Source organism: Catharus ustulatus (genome assembly GCF_009819885.2).
Source record: "Catharus ustulatus isolate bCatUst1 chromosome Z unlocalized genomic scaffold, bCatUst1.pri.v2 scaffold_29_arrow_ctg1, whole genome shotgun sequence".
NCBI classification, from domain to species: Eukaryota; Metazoa; Chordata; class Aves; order Passeriformes; family Turdidae; genus Catharus; species Catharus ustulatus.
In genome coordinates, this window is record NW_024879446.1 from 7,599,935 (window position 1) to 7,618,576 (window position 18,642).

Here is an 18,642-nt window from a genome sequence, read left to right on the forward strand (position 1 = left end):
CTTTCATACTGAAGAGGATTAATCTTGCATGAATTGTTTAGTGGTGGACTTGGCAGTTTTAGGTTTCAGTCAAAGTTCTTTTCCAGCCTAAATGATTCTATGGTTCTGTTCTCTTCTATGCTTTTTAGGGCAGTGTGTCTGTACAGGAATTGTAGAAGCATGCAATAGGAAAAAAATTGCGTACTGTTTACATTAGCACTTTCAATACAATAATATCTAAATATTCACAGGAGTTGATATACTCACACTTAAATTATCTATGATCCCAATGTAATAGTGATTTTGTATTCCAAGTTTCAGTAGCCAAGATAAAAATCTTATTAGTTGCATGTGATTCAGGCACTCAAACAGTATGATAATCCCTGAATCTTCAAATATATCAGTTGGCATAAAATTTCATTTAAACTAATCATACAAAATAATTTAAAAACCCCAGATATTTTTAGCATATTTTAAAATACTTGAGATCCAAAAGAAGTAGGTAATAGGCATAATATCAGCAAGAATGTGTTTATAGGTATCGCACAGTTTAAGTATTGCTGCTTTTAAAAAATTCTGTTATTTTCTGTTTCATATTTTAAGCCCTCTGCCTGCTTATTTACATTGTGTTTTGCCACATTAAGTATTTCTTTTTCTATTAAAATGTTTTGACTGACTGACACAGTTGGGTTAAAAGTTTAAATTCTGCTCATGCATGCTTATTTGCAAAGCTATAAAATCAATAGTTCAAGAAAACCTTGAATATCCACAGAGGAAGGGCCTTAAAATTACTCAGTAAAATGGTGTTGCTGCATGAACAAAAATAGGTCTGGTTTAAAAAACAAACAAACCAAACAACTTTATGCATTCTAGTTCTGTAAACCTGGGCATTTAAGTCACAGAATATCCTCTTTTTGTTGAAAAAATGCTGTTTATAGCAGCACTATTTTAATCTCAATTTCTGTGAATGCACTGTAGAGTCTAGCATCTGTTTTTTCATTACCTACTTTGGAGAACTTTGATTTTTCTTTGTAATATTCTATTTTTATCTGTGAGGGTTAGTATTTGGATGTAAGACTTAAGTATTTTTCTCTTCCGAATTTTTCCTAGTAGTGATTGTACCATTGTAGCATTATCCCTCTAAAATTACTTCTCAGGTGAGGTATAAAATAGGAAATTTGTCATTAAGGTATATATTTATTTTTTAAAATTAATAATTATTACATGCACATTTATTACAATTCTCTCACCACTAATGAGATGTTAATACCTTTGATTTAAGTAGACAGAGAGGTATTCTTTTCACTGTCATATTCCGATTGTCTCAAAAGGGAGTGTACATTCAGTCTGCAAGTCTTGAAAGCCATTGATACTTCTGTAATTACAATTTTGAGGTTGTAGAAACCAAATTATACTTGAGTATGTATCAATCTGAAGTAGTCTCTTCAAACTTCTAAAACACAAAACTTTTCTTCATTGAGTATGTTGTGACTGGGAAAAAGAATTAACCTACCAAGTAGGTCAGGCGTTTAAAATGAAGGAATGTGACAGTAAAAAAGGCAAGTGATGGCTGAGTTACAGTATATTGAATATAATAATAGACTATTACTAGTATGAAAGAAAGAAGCAGTGAGGGAATGATCATTCTCCTGTGATGGTAAAGGACAAAACCTACCTTGAAAACCCTATTAATTTGGTGGATAGGAATACTAGGTATTCTGTGTAGATTTTCACTCTACCCGTGCAATGCCAAAGTTTTTTTCTGTGGGAAACTACAAATGCTTTCTGCTACATTCATCATTGCATCATTGAGGTAAATAATAGACTATTGTTACCTCTTACCTAACTTGAAGCCACATTTTTAAGGCACTTTTTAATGAAGCACTTCTCTCCATGTATTGATAGTTTCGTTTTAATTTATAGGTTTAAGTCCATAAGTAATAATAATGGCAAAAAAATCACCAGTATTGCTCATAAAAAGAATGTTGTTGAGAAAGAAAGCTTGGGGTTTTCTTAAGTGGGAAGATTTTCTACTTGTCTTTTAAGTCTCCTTTAATGTTTAATGTCTAGAACATACTCATTGTTGAATTGTCCAGCAGGTATATTTTTTTATGTCACAGTATCACCTTCATGATTTAATGGCTGAAATATCTAATATGTATAGCTGTATGAAGGTGAGGAAATCTACAGTTGCTGTAAGCTTCCTCTTCTTGTAATTTATGCAGGAAAAAAATCAGAGATTAGTTATGAGCTTTTTTTGGTTACATAGAAGATAAGACTTTTAAACTTCATGCTGGAGTATGTATGAACAAACATGTATGTATGTTCGTATATGTATGAGAACAGACAGAGCTTGTAAAAGGTGTCTATTTTACCAACACACAGTATCAACTACTATATGCTCTGTTCCCTAATAAGAAGGCAAAGAAGTTTATCAGAATTTGAGTGGGAATACCACAAGTACCTCTACAGTGATACCTGTGGTAGTATCATAATAATAGAAATTTATGGTCCTGGATTCTGTAGACATACCCTACTGGTGCTCCTTAGAGGTCAGGATTCTTGATTTTATGCTTGTTTTGAAGAATTTTTGGGAACGCTATGTAGTTTATCTTCAGCTTTTGTATTGGGGATGTTAAAAAACTTAACAAAACTCCATTTTCTGTAGGAGGCTACCTACATTTGAAGTCCTTTTCTTCTCACACTATGTGCCACCTCTCCCACAGACCCCCTGCCCTAAATACCTTGACTTAATAATTAACTACCGAAATGGACCAATTTTGTGATCTCAGTTGTATGCCTTTACCTAATCAAATCCTTAGTGACTTAAATCACTGATGAGGATCATTTTTTCTCTCTTTACAGGAAAAGTAAATTTAATTGAAGTGTCAATTGCCTAATGCAATTATTTTTCTGGAGTAAAACAGAGATTATTTCAGACAGTTTAAAAAGCAAACAAGACTTGGAGGTTATTATGACTAAACTGATACTGGAGAAGTCTGTAAAAAATTATTTTTTTGCATTCATAACTCATAAAAAGGCTTTGCTTTTGAAGGATACTTCTTGTGAAAGGGTTTGCTTTTGAAGGACATGAGAATGATTAACACTAGTAATAACTCAGTTTAATCAGCGCGTAACTCTTAATTGTATTGTTCTGTGACTCCAAGTTTTGTTGTTCAGAATATCTAATCTTCTATTGATAACTGTCCAGGTGAAAATAATAAATAATGTATAAATAATGTATTTTGTAGGGAGTTTATATTATTTGTTTACTTTGAAAGCCTTATACTCTGAAATTGTTAATTGCATTCATTTGAATCTAAGCACAAATGTGCTGTCTCACTTCCTTCCATGCCTTATTTTTGTTGTGGCTAAATGATATTTTACCTTGGTATCTTATACTCCATGTATTTAAGAAGAGAAGGAAGGCCTGTGCCCTTATTTTAGGTTGTATTGCCCCTTGAGTGAGAGTGTCTGGATTATGTGTAGTAACTGAGTCCCTGAATCACAACTGTGCTCAAGCTGAATTCTGTGAATATCTCTAGTATGTTTGCTTTTTGTAAAAGATACAGTTATCTTTCATGACTGACTTGCACATACTGTGAAACTTAAAAAAAAAATTAACAGTTTTTTCAACAGTTATGTACTTGAATCAATTTCAGATTATTTCTTTCTCTCATATTTGTCTCAATAGCTAAGAAATCTTTCGAGCTTGGATCTACGTCATATCACAGAACTGGACAATGAAACCGTAATGGAAATAGTAAGGAGATGCAAAAACCTTAATTCTCTCAATCTGTGTCTGAACTGGATCATTAATGACAGGTAACTTCATTAGCGCATCCAAAAGTAGTATAATGCAGATCTAACTAGTTGTGTTAGTTGAGAATAATTCCTCATGGCTTGGGGGTTGGAGGAGATTGATTAAAGCAAAGAGTGTTTGCTCGGTGCTTGTTCTTGTTTTTTTGGGTAAATCATCCAGACACCTATTTTGTAGAGTGTTTGCCTGTATCTGCAAAGGAGAAAAGTTTAGTTATGATGGCAGCACTAATTTGTTTCATGTGTATTTCAGGAGAATGTGCTCTGTACAAAGTCTGATTGAAATGTTCAATTGCAATTGAAATGGCTCCTTCAGTAGGTGTCCAGGATATAGATAAATTTAAAAGCACACAAACAGTGAAACATACATTTGACTACATAAGTAAAAATAAACTGCTTGTGAATTAAATAGTGAAATTCCTGTATTTTTAGAAGGCAACAAGGTTGTTTGGTTGGTTTTGGGATTTCTTTTTTTGCAAAGAACTCCAGAATGGAAGAATAACTGGGTTGTTACATAGACTTTTCCTTTTGACCAGAATACTTCCTATCCTGCTGTATTCCAGTCTTTTGATCAACTAATTTATTTCCACATTAAGTATGTGGAAAAAGACTATGCATACTTATATCATAGACCACATGAGAAATAAAAATACTGAGAATTTTAAAAGTGAACATTTTCTTTTAAAATGAAAAACTTGAGCAAACTCAGTGCTTGAGAGTACACAGGAAGGAATATTTTTAATTACAGTAATGTCATGGCTATAAGGCGCACCCTTTTGACTAAAATTTTGGTCCGAACCCGGAAGTGCGCCTTGTAATCCAGATGCACCTTATATATGGAGAAAGTTTGGAAATTTGCCAACCCAGAAGTGCGAGCTGCGAGCCGAGCTGGGACCCGCGTAACCTGCGGCCATGTGGGGTGAGCCGGAAACTGTGGGAGCTGTGGCCACCAGGCAGGGGGATGCCGGGACCCGCCGTCGTCGCTAGGTGGGGGGACGCAGCGCAGCTGCAGGCCAGGGGGAAGCTGGGACCCGGTGCGGGCTACCAGCCGGGGGGAAGGAGCACGGCCGCCGTCCGGAAGGAGGCGGTGCGGCTGCTGGCCGGAGGGACACCAGGACCTGCCGCAGCTGCCTGGGGGACGCCGGGATGCGACGCAGCCACGCGGTGGGAGCTGGGAGCTGCGAGGAGCCACAAGCCGTGCCAGCCGGTGCTGGGGACGGGAGGGAGTGCCGGGGCCCATAGCACTGGGAGGGCGCCTGGGACTGTGTTTAAAGGGTACACTGATCTGTGAAAAATGTTTGCAAATTGAGCACCTGCCAGTAATTCGTTACTTTGTTGTGTGCAGCGTAACTCCTCGCTGCAAAAAAAATGTGCACCTTACAGTCCGGTGTGCCTTATGTAATGTACAAAGTTGCGAAATTTGCCGACTCCTGGAGGTGCGCCTTATAATCCGGTGTACCTTATAGTCATGAAACTACTGTACTTCTACCAGACTATTTCATTGTAACTAGTGCTTTAAACAAAAGGGAAGAGACACTTTAAACAGAAAGGGGTTTTTAAAACACTTTCATATAAACCAGAATAATGTGTTCTAGCAATTGTACTTCTTTTCCATGATTACTTTTTGAATTTTTAGTAAGGTATACTTTCAAGGTTTTCAAAAGTCATTGATGGTGTACTGAAGTGTAGATGATCTCAGATTTTGCTGAAAGTGTAGTGTTCTAAAAGTAACAAAATTGCAATGTGTTCAGTAGGAAGTACCAGTAACCTTTACCATAACTCTTTTTCACCCTTAAGACGGTTTTTTGGATTTGTTGGTTTAGGTCAGACCTTTGATGCAATTTCATTGGTTTCAAAAGCATTTAGTTGCCTCAGATTTTTCTGTCTGTAGGACCTTATTTTCACATGTAGAATCAGGTTACTGGAAAAGTCTAAGAGAAGCTAGAACAAGTAATAGGAGTAAAAATGCAAATTAAAAAAATGGGCAGTTTTCAGGTTTTAATTAAAGAACTTAGAAACATATCTCCATCTACTTGAATGTTTCAAGTATATGTCCTAGTTTAGGGGACAGTATTGACAGAAAAGAAAAAGAAAAGAGCTTTTTCCCAAAATGGAGAGTGAAAATTCCATCCCAGTTTACTATAATTTGGAAATTAAGGAGCTCTCAGGCAAAAGGTATGGGTTTAGGAATAACAGTTCTTTACTGATATATCTACAAGACAAACAAGAACAATATCTGCTACGAACAGATCAGTGACAAAACAGAATGAAACTCAGTCTCAGGACTTTTGTCCAGTCAGATGTCCTCCTCCTCTGCACGGTCCTGGTGGAGCGGGGGCGGAGTGGCCTTCTCTCTTCTCTCAGTTGTGACAACTGCAGGAGCAGGCAGGCGGCAGCGGCAGGGAGGGTCCCAGGGGGGAGAAGGGTGAAGGAAAAACCTCCACTCACTGTTTGCATCCCAGTTCTCAGCGCTGTTCTCAGAAGCAGGAAACTGTAGCAGTGTTGGAGTGCAGGGCCTGAGAAAAAATTATTTCTCTCCTCCCCTGTTCGGGCTGGCGAGCGTGAGTGCCCCTTGCAAGGACAAAGCAACTTATAGCTATTCTTCCCTACCCCCTCTTTTGTGTTGAGTAATTAGAAATCAGGGAGTTGCCCAGTCCAGGTTCCTTTGACATGCTAATGGGAAAAATTTTCTCCAGAGTAAAAACTCCCCCAACATTATCTACCCCAAAATTTTTCCCATGCTAACATTCTACATCAAATTGGAATCTTTAAATTACATATATACATGCAGTTACAGACACAGTATCATATACAGTTCACCCTAGAACAAAATCTCGTTGGGGTATGCATCGGGTCTCTCCATCCTTTTGCATCACCCACCAGGTGCGACCTGGTCCTTAAGCAAAAACCACCCCAGAGACAGGATTGTCTTTGCTGGAGGCAGAGTTCACCCAAACAGTTTTCCCTAGCATACCTCTCATGTGTACCACTGGAGCCTTATCCCCATCTGGTGTTCCCAAGAGCTCAGACTGGGCAGGGCCTGCTCAGTTAGTGGAGCCTCGGGTATTCACTAACCATGTGGCATTTAGTAGATTACTCTCCCAGTTCTTAAAAGTCCCCCCACCAAGTGCCTTCAAGGTGGTTTTAAGCAGGCCATTGCACTGTTCGACTTTCCCAGCTGCTGGTGCATGTTAGGAGATATGGTGGACCTACTCGATGCCATGTTCCCTAGCCCAGCTGTTTATGAGGCTAGTCTTGAAATGAGTCCCGTTGTCTGATTCAATTGTCTCAGGGGTACCATGCCTCCAAAGGACCTGTTTTTCAAGGCCCAGGATGGTGTCCCAAGCTATGGCTCCAGAATCCCAGAGGTCAAGCTCGAGTCTCCCCAGGCACCTTCTGCCAAAGGCTCCAGGACAGGCTGTGGTTCCCGGCTGCAGTGTAAAGCACGTTCTTCACCTCTGGTATCATCCTGACTGGGCCAAGGGCTACCTCATGAGCGATCTCCTGCTTGATCTGGGCAAAGGCTTGCTGTTGCTCAGCACCCCAGTGGAAATCGTTCTTCTTACGGGTGACCAGGTAGAGAGGGCTCACAAACTGACTGTACTCAGGAATGTGCCTTCTCCAAAAGCCTATGGCACCTAGGAAAGCTTGTGTTTCCTTCTTGTTGGTTGGTGGAGACATCACAGTGATCTTATTGATGACCGCAGTGGGGATCTGGCACCGTCCATCTTGCCACCTTACTCCCAGGAACTGGATCTCTCTGGAAGGTCTTTTTAATAGCAAAGCCGTCTCTCAGCAGAATCTGTATGATCTTTTCTCCTTTCTCAAATACCTCCACTACCGTGTTGCCCCACAAAGTGATATCATCAATGTATTGAAGGTGTTCTGGAGCTTCACCCTTTTCCAGTGCAGCCTGGATCAATCCATGGCAGATGGTGGGGCTGTGTTTCCACCCCTGGGGCAGACGACTCCAGGTGTACTGCACGCCCCTCCAGGTGAAAGCAAACTGAGGCCTGCACTCTACTGCTAGAGGAATGGAGAAAAAGGAGTTGGCAATGTCAGTGGTGGCATACCACCTTGCTGCCTTGGACTCCAGGTCGTACTGGAGCTCCAGCATGTCCGGCACGGCAGCGCTCAGCAGTGGAGTCACTTCGTTCAACGCACGATAGTCCACAGTCAATCTCCATTCTCCATCAGATTGTGCACGGGCCAGATGGGGCTGTTGAAGAGTGAGTGGGTTTTGCTGATCACCCCTTGGCTCTCCAGCTCACGGATCATCTTATGGATGGGGATCAAGGCATCTCGATTTGTCCGGTACTGCCGGCAGTGCACTGTTGAGGTGGCAATTGGCACTCGTTGCTCTTCCACCTTCAGGAGTCCCACTGCAGATGGGTTTTCTGACAGTCCAGGCAAGGTGTTCAACTGCTTAATGCCCTCTGCCACTACAACAGCTATTCCAAAAACCCATCTGTATTCCTTTGGGTCTTTATAATAGCCACTCCTGAGAAAGTCTATGCCTAGAATGGGCGGTGCCTCTGGGCCAGTTACAATTGGATGTGTCTGCCACTCCTTTCCAGTCAGGCTCACCTCAGCTTCCAATAAAGTCAATTCCTGTGATCCCCCCGTCACCCCAACAATGGAAACACGCTCTTCCCCCACATTTTCTGATGGTATTAGGGTGCATTGTGAACTAGTATCAACTAATACCCTAAATTCCTGTGGCTCTGATGTGCCAGGCCATCGGATCGACACCATCCAATAGACTCTGTTATCCCGTACCTCTCCCTGGCTAGAGGCAGGACCCCTCTAGCCCTGGCTATTATTCCTTTCCTGGACATATATAGTGGAGGTTCCTTCAAGTGGGTCTGACAGATTATCCTCTCTTCTGTAATGCCCAGCGCCTTGGTCATGGGAGGTTGAGGCTACCTTCACTTTAGTGTAGCTCCCTCGGTAAACATTTCCCTCCCTGAGTTGACGCACCCATGCTGCCAAGACAGAAGTGGGTTTCCCATGCCATTTTCCCATGTCTTCCCCATGGTCATGCAGGAAAAACCGTAGGTCAGCTCATGGGGTGTACCCTCTTTCACTAGCTGGGTGGCGTTGGGCTGTAACCTTGGGTTACGAGGCTTGCACTGGTGCTACCTTGATCTTCCTGATCTCCTCCCTCATCTCACTTATCTCACCTCTCATCCCCCTCACCTCCTTCATCTCCTCCTTTATCGCTTCCTGTACGTAATCCTTGACCACGGCAGAAACCTAGGCCTGCATTGTGCCATTCATCATACTGTGAAAATCCCTAAGCTTGTTAGCAACAGAGCTCTCTGTTTCTCAGTGTTTATCAGCATTAATCATTGCAATGAAGGGGGTATACTGAGATGGCCCTCGGTTTGCCAGATTCCACAGCATGTGCCCTGTACACCTGACCTTGAGAGGGTCATTGTCATGCTGTCCACCCCTCTCAAGGAGGACCTCCAGTACTGCCACTTCTCTCAACTCTTGAATTCCTTCCTCAAGGAGCTTCCAGTGCATTCTGTGGTGGTGCTTCTACATTCTTTCTCTGTTGACAAACCTCTCTCTTAACACTCATTAAAAGCCTCTCCCAGAGGGGAAGGGGCCTGGCTCCCTTACAAATATCTGGTCCACACCTGAGTCCTGGGACAAGGATCCCAAATTCCTTGCTTCTGTACCATCCAAGTGCACACCTGTACCCATGAGGTCCCAGACCCGAAGTAACCAAGTTGTCAAAGCCTCCTGTCCCCGTCGTGCAATATCTTTCTGCAGATTGTGGAGATTTTCATAAGACAGGGACTTGGTGATGATTTCAACCTCTGGCTCCCCTGCTGGTTGTGGGGGCCCTCCTTTCTGGTCCTCTTTGTCTAGGTGCCTTGTTTTCATTTTAGGCTTTCTAGTTTCCACAGGGGCAACTGCTGCTGGCTGTGAGTGCCCTTGCAATTCAGCTGTAACCTGGGCAGATGTAACACCTATGGGTTCCACTGCAGAATCACTGGATTCTCCCCCTTTAAGGCAAGGCTTCTGACTAGCTGGGGAGAGGTACTCCTTCATCATCTGGTCTATCTCACGTATCTCCTTCATTAGAACCCCCACCCACTCTGGGTGGTTCTGTTCTGAGGTGTCCTGTGGGGCAGGGTCAGGCTCTGGGGCAGCATTTCTAGTCTTTGGGGCAGGGTTAATGTCTGCAGCACTATCCCTATTTCCTGGACTAGGTATCAGGGTTGTTATCTAGCTCAATCTTATCTCTAAATGTTAGGTAAGACAAACCTATCAGTAACACCAGCCACTGTATATCATTAGCCTTTAGAGGTGATTTGAACCTTTGAAAACTGGTGGGGTAGACCCAAAAATCTGGGTGAAGGGTTGGGAGAAAATTTTCCTATGGTGTTATTCCCTCACAGTAGGTGCCATTATTAAAGTAACCTCAAAAACATGCAGTTAGTTTGTGGTATCCCTGAATCCATGTACCCGCTTTCCAAAGGAAATTAAAAATCCATGAATTCCTCACCTTATCAACCCATAAAGCAAGATGGATAACAGTCACAGTAGCCTTAGTTACAGGGCCCATCTTTATGTAAGGGTTTGCAAATGGGAGAGATACATGTGTGAACACGTGCAGCCCAAACCAGGTTAAACTGGACCACATGTTGCTAGCACACAAAAAGACAATCTTAGGTAATGGAAGAACTGTTATTCTTTTTTTCTCTTCCCCATGTTTGGGCACCAAGATCTGTCCTGGTTTAGGGGACAGTATTGTCAGAAAGGAAAAAGAAAAGAGCTTTTTCCCAAAATGGAGAGTGAAAATTCCATCCCAGTTTACTATAATTTGGAAATTAAGGAGCTCTCAGGCAAAAGGTATGGGTTTAGGAATAACAGTTCTTTACTGATATATCTACAAGACAAACAAGAACAATATCTGCTATGAACAGATCAGTGACAAAACAGAACGAAACTCAGTCTCAGTCCTTTTGTCCAGTCAGATGTGCTCCTCCTCCACATGGTCCCGGTGGAGTGGGGGCGGAGTGGCTTTTTTTCCTCTTCTCTCAGTCGAGGGAACTGCAGGAGCAGGCAGGTGGCAGTGGCAGGGGGTGGTACCAGGGGGGAGAAGGGTGAAGGAAAAAAACCTCTGCTCACCGTTCGCATCCTGGTTTTCAGCGCTGTTCTCAGAAGCAGGAAACTGTAGCAGTGTTGGAGTGCAGGGCCTGGTCGCACCATGGAGAAAACAGAAGTTCTCTCCTCCCCCATTTGGACCAGGGAGTTCCAGTGCCCCTCACAAGGACAAAGCAACTTATAGCTGTTCATCCCCACCCCATCTTTTGTCTTGAGTAATTAGAAATCAGGATGTTGCCCAGTCCAGGTTCCTTTGACATGCTAATGGGAAAAATTTTCTCCACTTAGGGAAAGAGTGAAAACTCCCCCAATCCTCAATAGTATGGCAGTCTGCTAAATTTGATCCAAACTGCTGTCAAACTGTTCTTGAAAATCCTTTGTTAGAATTGCTATAATAATAAGTATATATTTTAATTCTACACATATTACTATAAAATTTCACACTGAGTATGACATAAGAATTGTGAATCCTAACAAGAAAAGGAAACCCTTTCCAGCAATAACAGATTATCTGCTTCTGTATGTAACTTCTGGTTGTTTATTTTTGTTTCTTAAAGTTTTCCATTTCATGTTTTTTTCTAATTGTACTTGTTAGTACTTACTATAGAAAATGAAGTTTGGCAATTTGAATTAATTTTTAGTTAAAAAAAAAAAGAAGAGAATTTAGAAGATAATTAATGTCTGTAAATCTTATTCATAAGCAGCTATTTGACAACTCAGAAATTTTTCTAATTTTAAAAGTGGTGTGAAACTCCAAGTACTAGTCTGAAGTGAATAAAGTTGTTTTCTCTACTCTTTCTGAAAGCTCAATTGAGAATAATGGAAAATTATATAAAAGCAACATGATACAACTGCAGGACTTTAGTTGAAGTAAACACCAGTTTAGCAGAGTATTTTGAGTGTACTTGCTTTGAGAATACAAGTGAACCTTTGGATGCTCACAGGACTGTTCAGGTGCTTGGGTTAAAATGCAAATTATTTTAAACTAAGTAAATTAACATTTAAGTTTAACCTTTTTTTTTTTATTTATTTTTTTATTTGATGCCATTGGGTGGCTCCTAGCGAGAGGGAATGTCAGAGGAGATTCTGTGTCTTTCCAGTGCATCTGATATAGTAGCAGTCTAATATTTTTCCTGATTCCTGGTTTTAAAATATAGATTAGTTTCAGCTCTCCCCACTTCCCACCCATTTTGAAGCAGGTTTACTTGTGAGATCCAGCTGATTTACCAAAATATGAGTATTGATCTAGTACCGATACTCCACTGTGACAAACAAAAGACTCTCTAACCATTTAAAGTTAGAAAGGGTATGTTTATTCAGCGCTGGGCAGCAGCGTGGGGTAGCCCCCTTATATTTGCTGCAAAATCACAGATGATCACAGAGTCTATTTATTGACAATACATATTCATAATACCAGCCTCTCCCATTCCCTGCTTCCTATGGTAATTAGCTGGAATGGCTATTAAACATGTGTAAATGGCTTCCTAAATTAAGTCTGGGGTGTTTTTGTGAGGAGGGGTCCTAAAAGGAGGAAGTAAGGTGAGTCTTTCTCGCCCTGAACTTTCGACCCTTTTTTATTAATGACAGTACAAATGATTTCTGGGGATATTCCAGTTTTTCGAAGAATGGGTTTCTGGTTGCAATTGTTCGTGCTTCTTCAGGCCTACCTACCAGTTTCGTCTTTTCCCATTGTAAGCACAGCTGAGCAAACATAAGATGGCAGATGATCAATCAATGATTTAAGTTTAACTAAAATCTAATTTTTCTAATATTATGCTTCACAGCTTCATAGGACTTGTATTCCAGTTATTTTCAAACTTAATGGGATAGTATTTTGCTCACTTTAGAGTTCTGAGGGCTTAGGCTTCCTTAAAGCTGTGGAAAATTCCATTTTTTTGCTCCATTTCTTTGTGCATAATATTGAGTGTGAAAGAAAACTAGAAAGTTTTTAAAGTACCAGTTAATTTACAAGACCTGAGTAGCTCTTAAAGGCAGTTGATTATTGCTTGGCAGAAATAAATGACTGGTTTTGAAACTTTCTTTTCAATTTCATGATTGTTTCTAAAAATCAATTAAAATTCTTTCCTTGAGCTGGAGTAAAACTTTAGAACACTTACAGTCCTTTCTTGCTTGTGATGTGGTGTTAAGGTTAATCCTTTGATCATTACAGTTCTTCTTAAACAATTGAAATTTTCAAAGTATAAGAGCTTTGCTTGGCAGGCACTTGCTAAGATTTTTACTGCTGTGATTCTTCTGCATATGCAAGAATTAATGAGGACTATTATTTCTGTGTTTTGATTAGAACTCTTTTGTTGTTTTGGACATATGCATCTAAAAAGTGTATGTGAGGTAGTAAAAAAAAAAAAATTTACGTTCACCTAAGGCAAAAAATACATTCAGTCGAGATACTCTTGACATTATTTCAAAATGAAGGATAAAGAGGTCTCTTCTGATGTCTTGTAAAAAAGTTTGTAGAAGTTGTGAGTTAAGCAAAATCATAAAACACCTATTGAAGAAATCTAATGTAATGATTTCTTCTCTAAGTATTTCAACTCACTCAAAAACTTCATGTACTATTTTTCAGATTGGTTAAGTTTGTTATAGAAACTATTCTGCTTTTTTCAAATATGAACAAGACCAAGTTTTCAATTCTTTCCATATACATCATGAGTAGATTACATCAAGTGTTTGCAACTGGAAAGCATTGAGTTCTTTGTACATTGTGATGTAAATAATATACTCTGAAGCTTACTTTTGGTAACCTTATCACCTTGAAGTTGTTTTTATGGTCACTGCTCTTGTTCTTTTGAATTTCAATTGATGAAGTAAAAATAGAACATCTAGAAATAAGTCTTATGGGGATTCAGGAAATGTAGTAAGATGTGCTGGCAAAGTTTTCAGGGGTGTGTGAGTTTTTTAATAGTTTGAGGAACATCTGCTATTTTATTATATCCATAATGATGAGGAAGCAAACAGCAGACAGTCTAACTTTTTTGGTGAATCACTGTAGACTGAGAGTCACAATTCACTTCAACATATGTGTAACATAATTCGCCTATGGATAGATATTTAAAAGCCATGCAGTGACTGTCAAATCTTAAGAGTATTTCTTCTTGCTTCAGTCATTCTCTTACTAAAATATTTCTTTATATTTGTGTAATATTTGTATAAAAGTTGTTTGCCAGCCCTTACTGTTTCTATGTTTTTTCTTAGAAAGAAAGGAATAATGCAGATAAGGCAAAGAACTTTATTTACAGGTGCAGTATGATTTTTTTGTGCCATGGCACTGCCAGTCACCCAAGATAAGATTCCACCTGCAATACAAAATTATTGATTGGATTTGTAGTCAAAGAACAGTATTTTCCCACTCATTAATGAACTTTGGTTCTTCCTCTGTAAGTGGTGCCACATGTTCTTGTAATAACATCTCAAAAGAACTGTGTTTTTTCATGTAATTTATTACATACGTTGTAGGTGACTTCGCTAGCAGATGCTGAGATTTGCAGAGCATCTGGATGTCATTGACAGCAAGTTATGATTGTGACTTGGGAGCTGATAGGCGGTATCTCCATGGCACAGTAAAACAGTGAGAATTTTGCTTATTGACCTTGTGTTGGTATCATTTGCCATCACTGGACTTCTGATTAGTGATGGGAGAGAAAGAGGGATGTTAATTTGCACCTCCTTGAGCTGATAGCGCAGATAGAAAACCTGGATGTCTTATTATTCCATTTCTGAAAAAACTGCTTTTTCTTCTTTTGTGTTTCCATGAAAATCCACTATGGATAAACCAGAGTAGGCAGTGTAATGGGATAGTCTACCCATACTGTAATGATTAAGATTTGTTGGTGAGGATTAGGATTATAGTTGGAGTCCAAAGCAGAGGAACTTGGAAATATGGACATTTCACAAGGAGAGTAGTAAGGAAGTCAATATACAGAAGAAATTCAGTGGAAACATGGAAACAGACCATAAACCTGAAAATCAAGCTGTTTGTAGAGCTTCAGAGTCAGGAGAAAGGAGAATTCACCTTCAGAGAGTCTCTATCTCCTTTATCTGACTGGGTCATTAATGCACTGCCATTAATTTCTCAGGTCTGGGTATCATAGTTGGCACAGAGCATATTGGGGTTTCCATGTTATTACTTAGTAAATTGTTAATATGGTCTTCCATATATTAGAGAAGTCTTCAAAATTTTATGTTTTCTGCCTGCCATGAGTTCATGTAAACCCATGTAATCAGCATTGGGAGCATCTGATGAGACCTGCATGCATTGTGGGTAGAGGAAACAGTGCTGAAGATTATCTCAACAGGAAATCAACTCACTGTACTTAGTCCCTGAACTGCTGGTGTATGTGGATGCCCCAACATTTCATTAGCAGACATGAGCATCACAATAGCAGCTCAGTTCTTACGGTGTATTTTTAATAAAATGCAAGATTAGTGAACACTAGAATTATTTTCTGGAAAAATAAGATAAAAAGTTTTCTTTTTCTGAAATTAAAAGTCTCTACATATTTGATGTGCAAATTATTTTAATGAAATTGCTTCTAAAGAAAAAATTCAAGGCTTTCATCTTGCCTATGTTTTTTCTGATCAAAAATGTCCATTTTAACTGTGATGACTACAATGCTGGCGTAACATTTTAGTATTCATTACCTTAGATGTGACTAAAGTTGCAATGTAATTCAAGAACATTGGTACTTATTTCTGTAATTTTGTATAATCTGGATTTGTGGATATAGTAAAGTCTTCCAGACTTTATACAATTTTATACAGTATTTGTCATGAATCATTCTAGGTGAATACTAGCATTTTTAGTTCTGATTTAATTTCGCCTATTCCAAGTTATCAGGTAGATGATCTCCTTAGAGTACTCTGCATATATATCAGATGTTTAGTCAGCTACATTAAAAACTTGAACTCAATAAAAACTGGAATAATGTAACACAAATCAATTTTGCTTTTTAAATTACTTACTCCTTTGAATGTCATATTTTTAAATTAAATTTAGAAGAAAATTTTCTTCACCTTGCAGATGTTTTGTGAAATTATTTGAGACTGACTGTTAATTTTTTTAAAAAATTCAGAACAAAGCATAGAAGTTGGACAAAGGGTACACCTAAGCATGGCAATTTTCTTTATCAACTTCAAATTTGGAGTCTTGTTTTTTTTTTTTAATGATTATGAAAAAAAGAGAAAAACCCCTTTGTGGTTAGTCCAGAGTAGTGGGATAAAGTGAAATGAGACACCCACACCAGGAGCAGGGGAAGAAAATTGTTGCCCGACAGAGAGACACGAAACAACTAGGTTGTTTAGTGCGGTGCTTTATTGAGGGCCCTGGGGTCTGAGGACTAGCGTCCAAAGTCAGAGCCCACCGTTCCCCTTTTTCGACAGGTTTTTATATCCTTTTACAAAGTGATTTACATACAATAGTACACCTTCTTCAAGACAATACAGTTACATAATCTCGTAGATATTATTTCTAAAAGTCATAAATTCTACACGCTTGTCTACTCAAAACTATAGGTTACCCCCCTTTAATCCCCCTTGCTCGTCATCCCACCACCAGAACCCTTTATCATTGATTATACATTAACCTTTATCATTTATTATTTCACTGTGTTCTGCATGCTCTACTAGATCCTTTAATTATTTATTTCACTGTGTTCTGCATGCCCTACTAGATCCTTTAATTATTTGTTTGTGGTTCTTAGTACATTCCCAGGGCCTGTCCAGACCTGTTTCTTAAGGCCTGCTTGTGAACTGCTGCTTTCTAAGCCTTAGCATAACTACTGCTATTGCTATATCTACATTAGTTCTTTTTCTCGTTATTTCGGTATCAAAATGAGAAGAAAGGAGCAACAGAGAAAAGTATTGTGAACTGACTGCAACCCACATTCCTCATTACTTTCTCTGGGAGAAGAGAAAAGGGAGTTTTTTTGCCCAGAAAAAAAACAGCAGCTGAAGTGTTTTGAAATTTGTTTTTATTTCTCCTGCCCTGTGTACTTGGCAACTGGATCAGTTTCTCCAAAACAAGTGTGTTTTGCATAGGTGGCAGGTGATCTCCTAATCTTTATCTTGACCTATAGGCCTTTTTCTTCTTATTTTCTTCCACAATCGTGCTGAGGAGAGGGGCTGAGAAGCAGGTGGGTGCCCACCTGGCAGGCATTTAAGGTATCCTTACCACCCCATCCCGCACTTCCACACTCTCCTGAACAAACTGCTCCAGTGTATGTCCTACCCATGGCCTGCAGTTCTTCAAGCACTGCTGCAGTGTGGGCTTTTTCTTCATAAAGAACAGGTTGCTCCAAGCATGGATCACTCACAGCTCAGTTTCTGTGATTCTGTGAACCTCAAGGTAGTGCTTATGCTTGCATGTGTCCTTTGGTGGACTTGGAAGTTGTCATTTATGACTTATTTCAGTGAAGTGATACCTTATATAATTTAGTTTTTGCTCTTATTGCGCAGTACTGTTCATGCCCATAAGTACAGGATGAACTTCCTCCAGAATCAAGCAGGGGCTGTATATTTGTGTCATTATGGGTATCTTTGTTTTAAATGTTTTATGGAAAAAGAATGTGGAATGTGATTCCACACATATCTCAGCAGTTATCCCAGAAATCGCTAAACTAACCAGTGTTAGTCATCCTTTCGGCTTCTATTAATGTACCCCCAATCCACATTTTAGCAACTTCTGGTAACTAGTTCTTCAGCATTGTAATCAAATAAATAAAATTTTCCAAGCATTTAATTAGAACAGATCACTCTTGTACTATCTGCAGAGTTTACCTGATGATAAAAATCAGAATGCATTTTATATAATTAAGTGTAACTTTCCATTTATTGAGGCTTTAACCTGCTAATTCTATGATCTCTATAACTGAGATAAAGCTGGTATTAAAATAAATAGTTTTAGGGACCACTTTTTGGTAGAAATGGATACTATCAGAGTAAAACTTTCAAGCTCTTGTCATGATTTACCATGCTTTTATCTGTCTTAACATACTTGGAAAATGAGGAAAATAGTCCACTGTTGTCACACTGCTGATATGTATGATAAATGAAGGTCTGTAAATAGGGAAAATATGAGGAGGGTGTTTAACTCTGACAATTCTCATGTAAAAATCTTGAGATGATAAATATCTCCTGTGATTAGTTGGTAATGTAGTGCAAGGGACTAGCATCAACCTAAACAATTTTATGGGATATGGCATAAAAAATATTCTGTGAGATAGGTATGCAGTTTTTAAGCCAAAGGAGAAATTCCTTAAACTTAGTTGCTGATAATTAAAAATGGCAGACTTGACACAAAATGTGGCTTGATGATTTTCTATATGACATTCCGTACAGAAATTAAGAAAGTGCATTGCTCCCTGAAGGCATGGAAATGACAGTGTGTTATAAATCTGATTCCTCAGTGCATCGTGAAAACTGAAAGGTTTTGTGTATATATATAATTTCTGTACAGATAAAATACTTCCAGTGTTACAATTTAAAGAAGTACAGAAAATTAAAAAAAAAAATCCAACCTGCCAAGACTCAGAAAAGAAGATGTAGTCTTTATTGCAATTACTATTGTATTATGAGGTTGCAACCTGTAATTCACCGTGCAGTCAGAGTAGACACAATACTTGAGATGATGAGAGAAAGAGGAATGGGTGTCCCATTGATTTACTGCACTGACTTAATTGTTTACAGCCTGTCAGTATATCTAGTATA

At 39.3% G+C, this 18,642-nt stretch overlaps 1 protein-coding gene across 1 annotated transcript in view; it reads left to right on the forward strand.

Annotated features, from left to right (window-relative positions):
- FBXL17 (F-box and leucine rich repeat protein 17) overlaps positions 1-18,642 on the forward strand; it is a 313,938-nt gene that overhangs the window by 92,256 nt on the left and 203,040 nt on the right. The window contains exon 6 of the mRNA XM_033086616.1: positions 3,674-3,804. Within this exon, the coding sequence (XP_032942507.1) occupies positions 3,674-3,804 (131 nt within the window). The remainder of the gene's footprint in view (positions 1-3,673; positions 3,805-18,642) is intronic.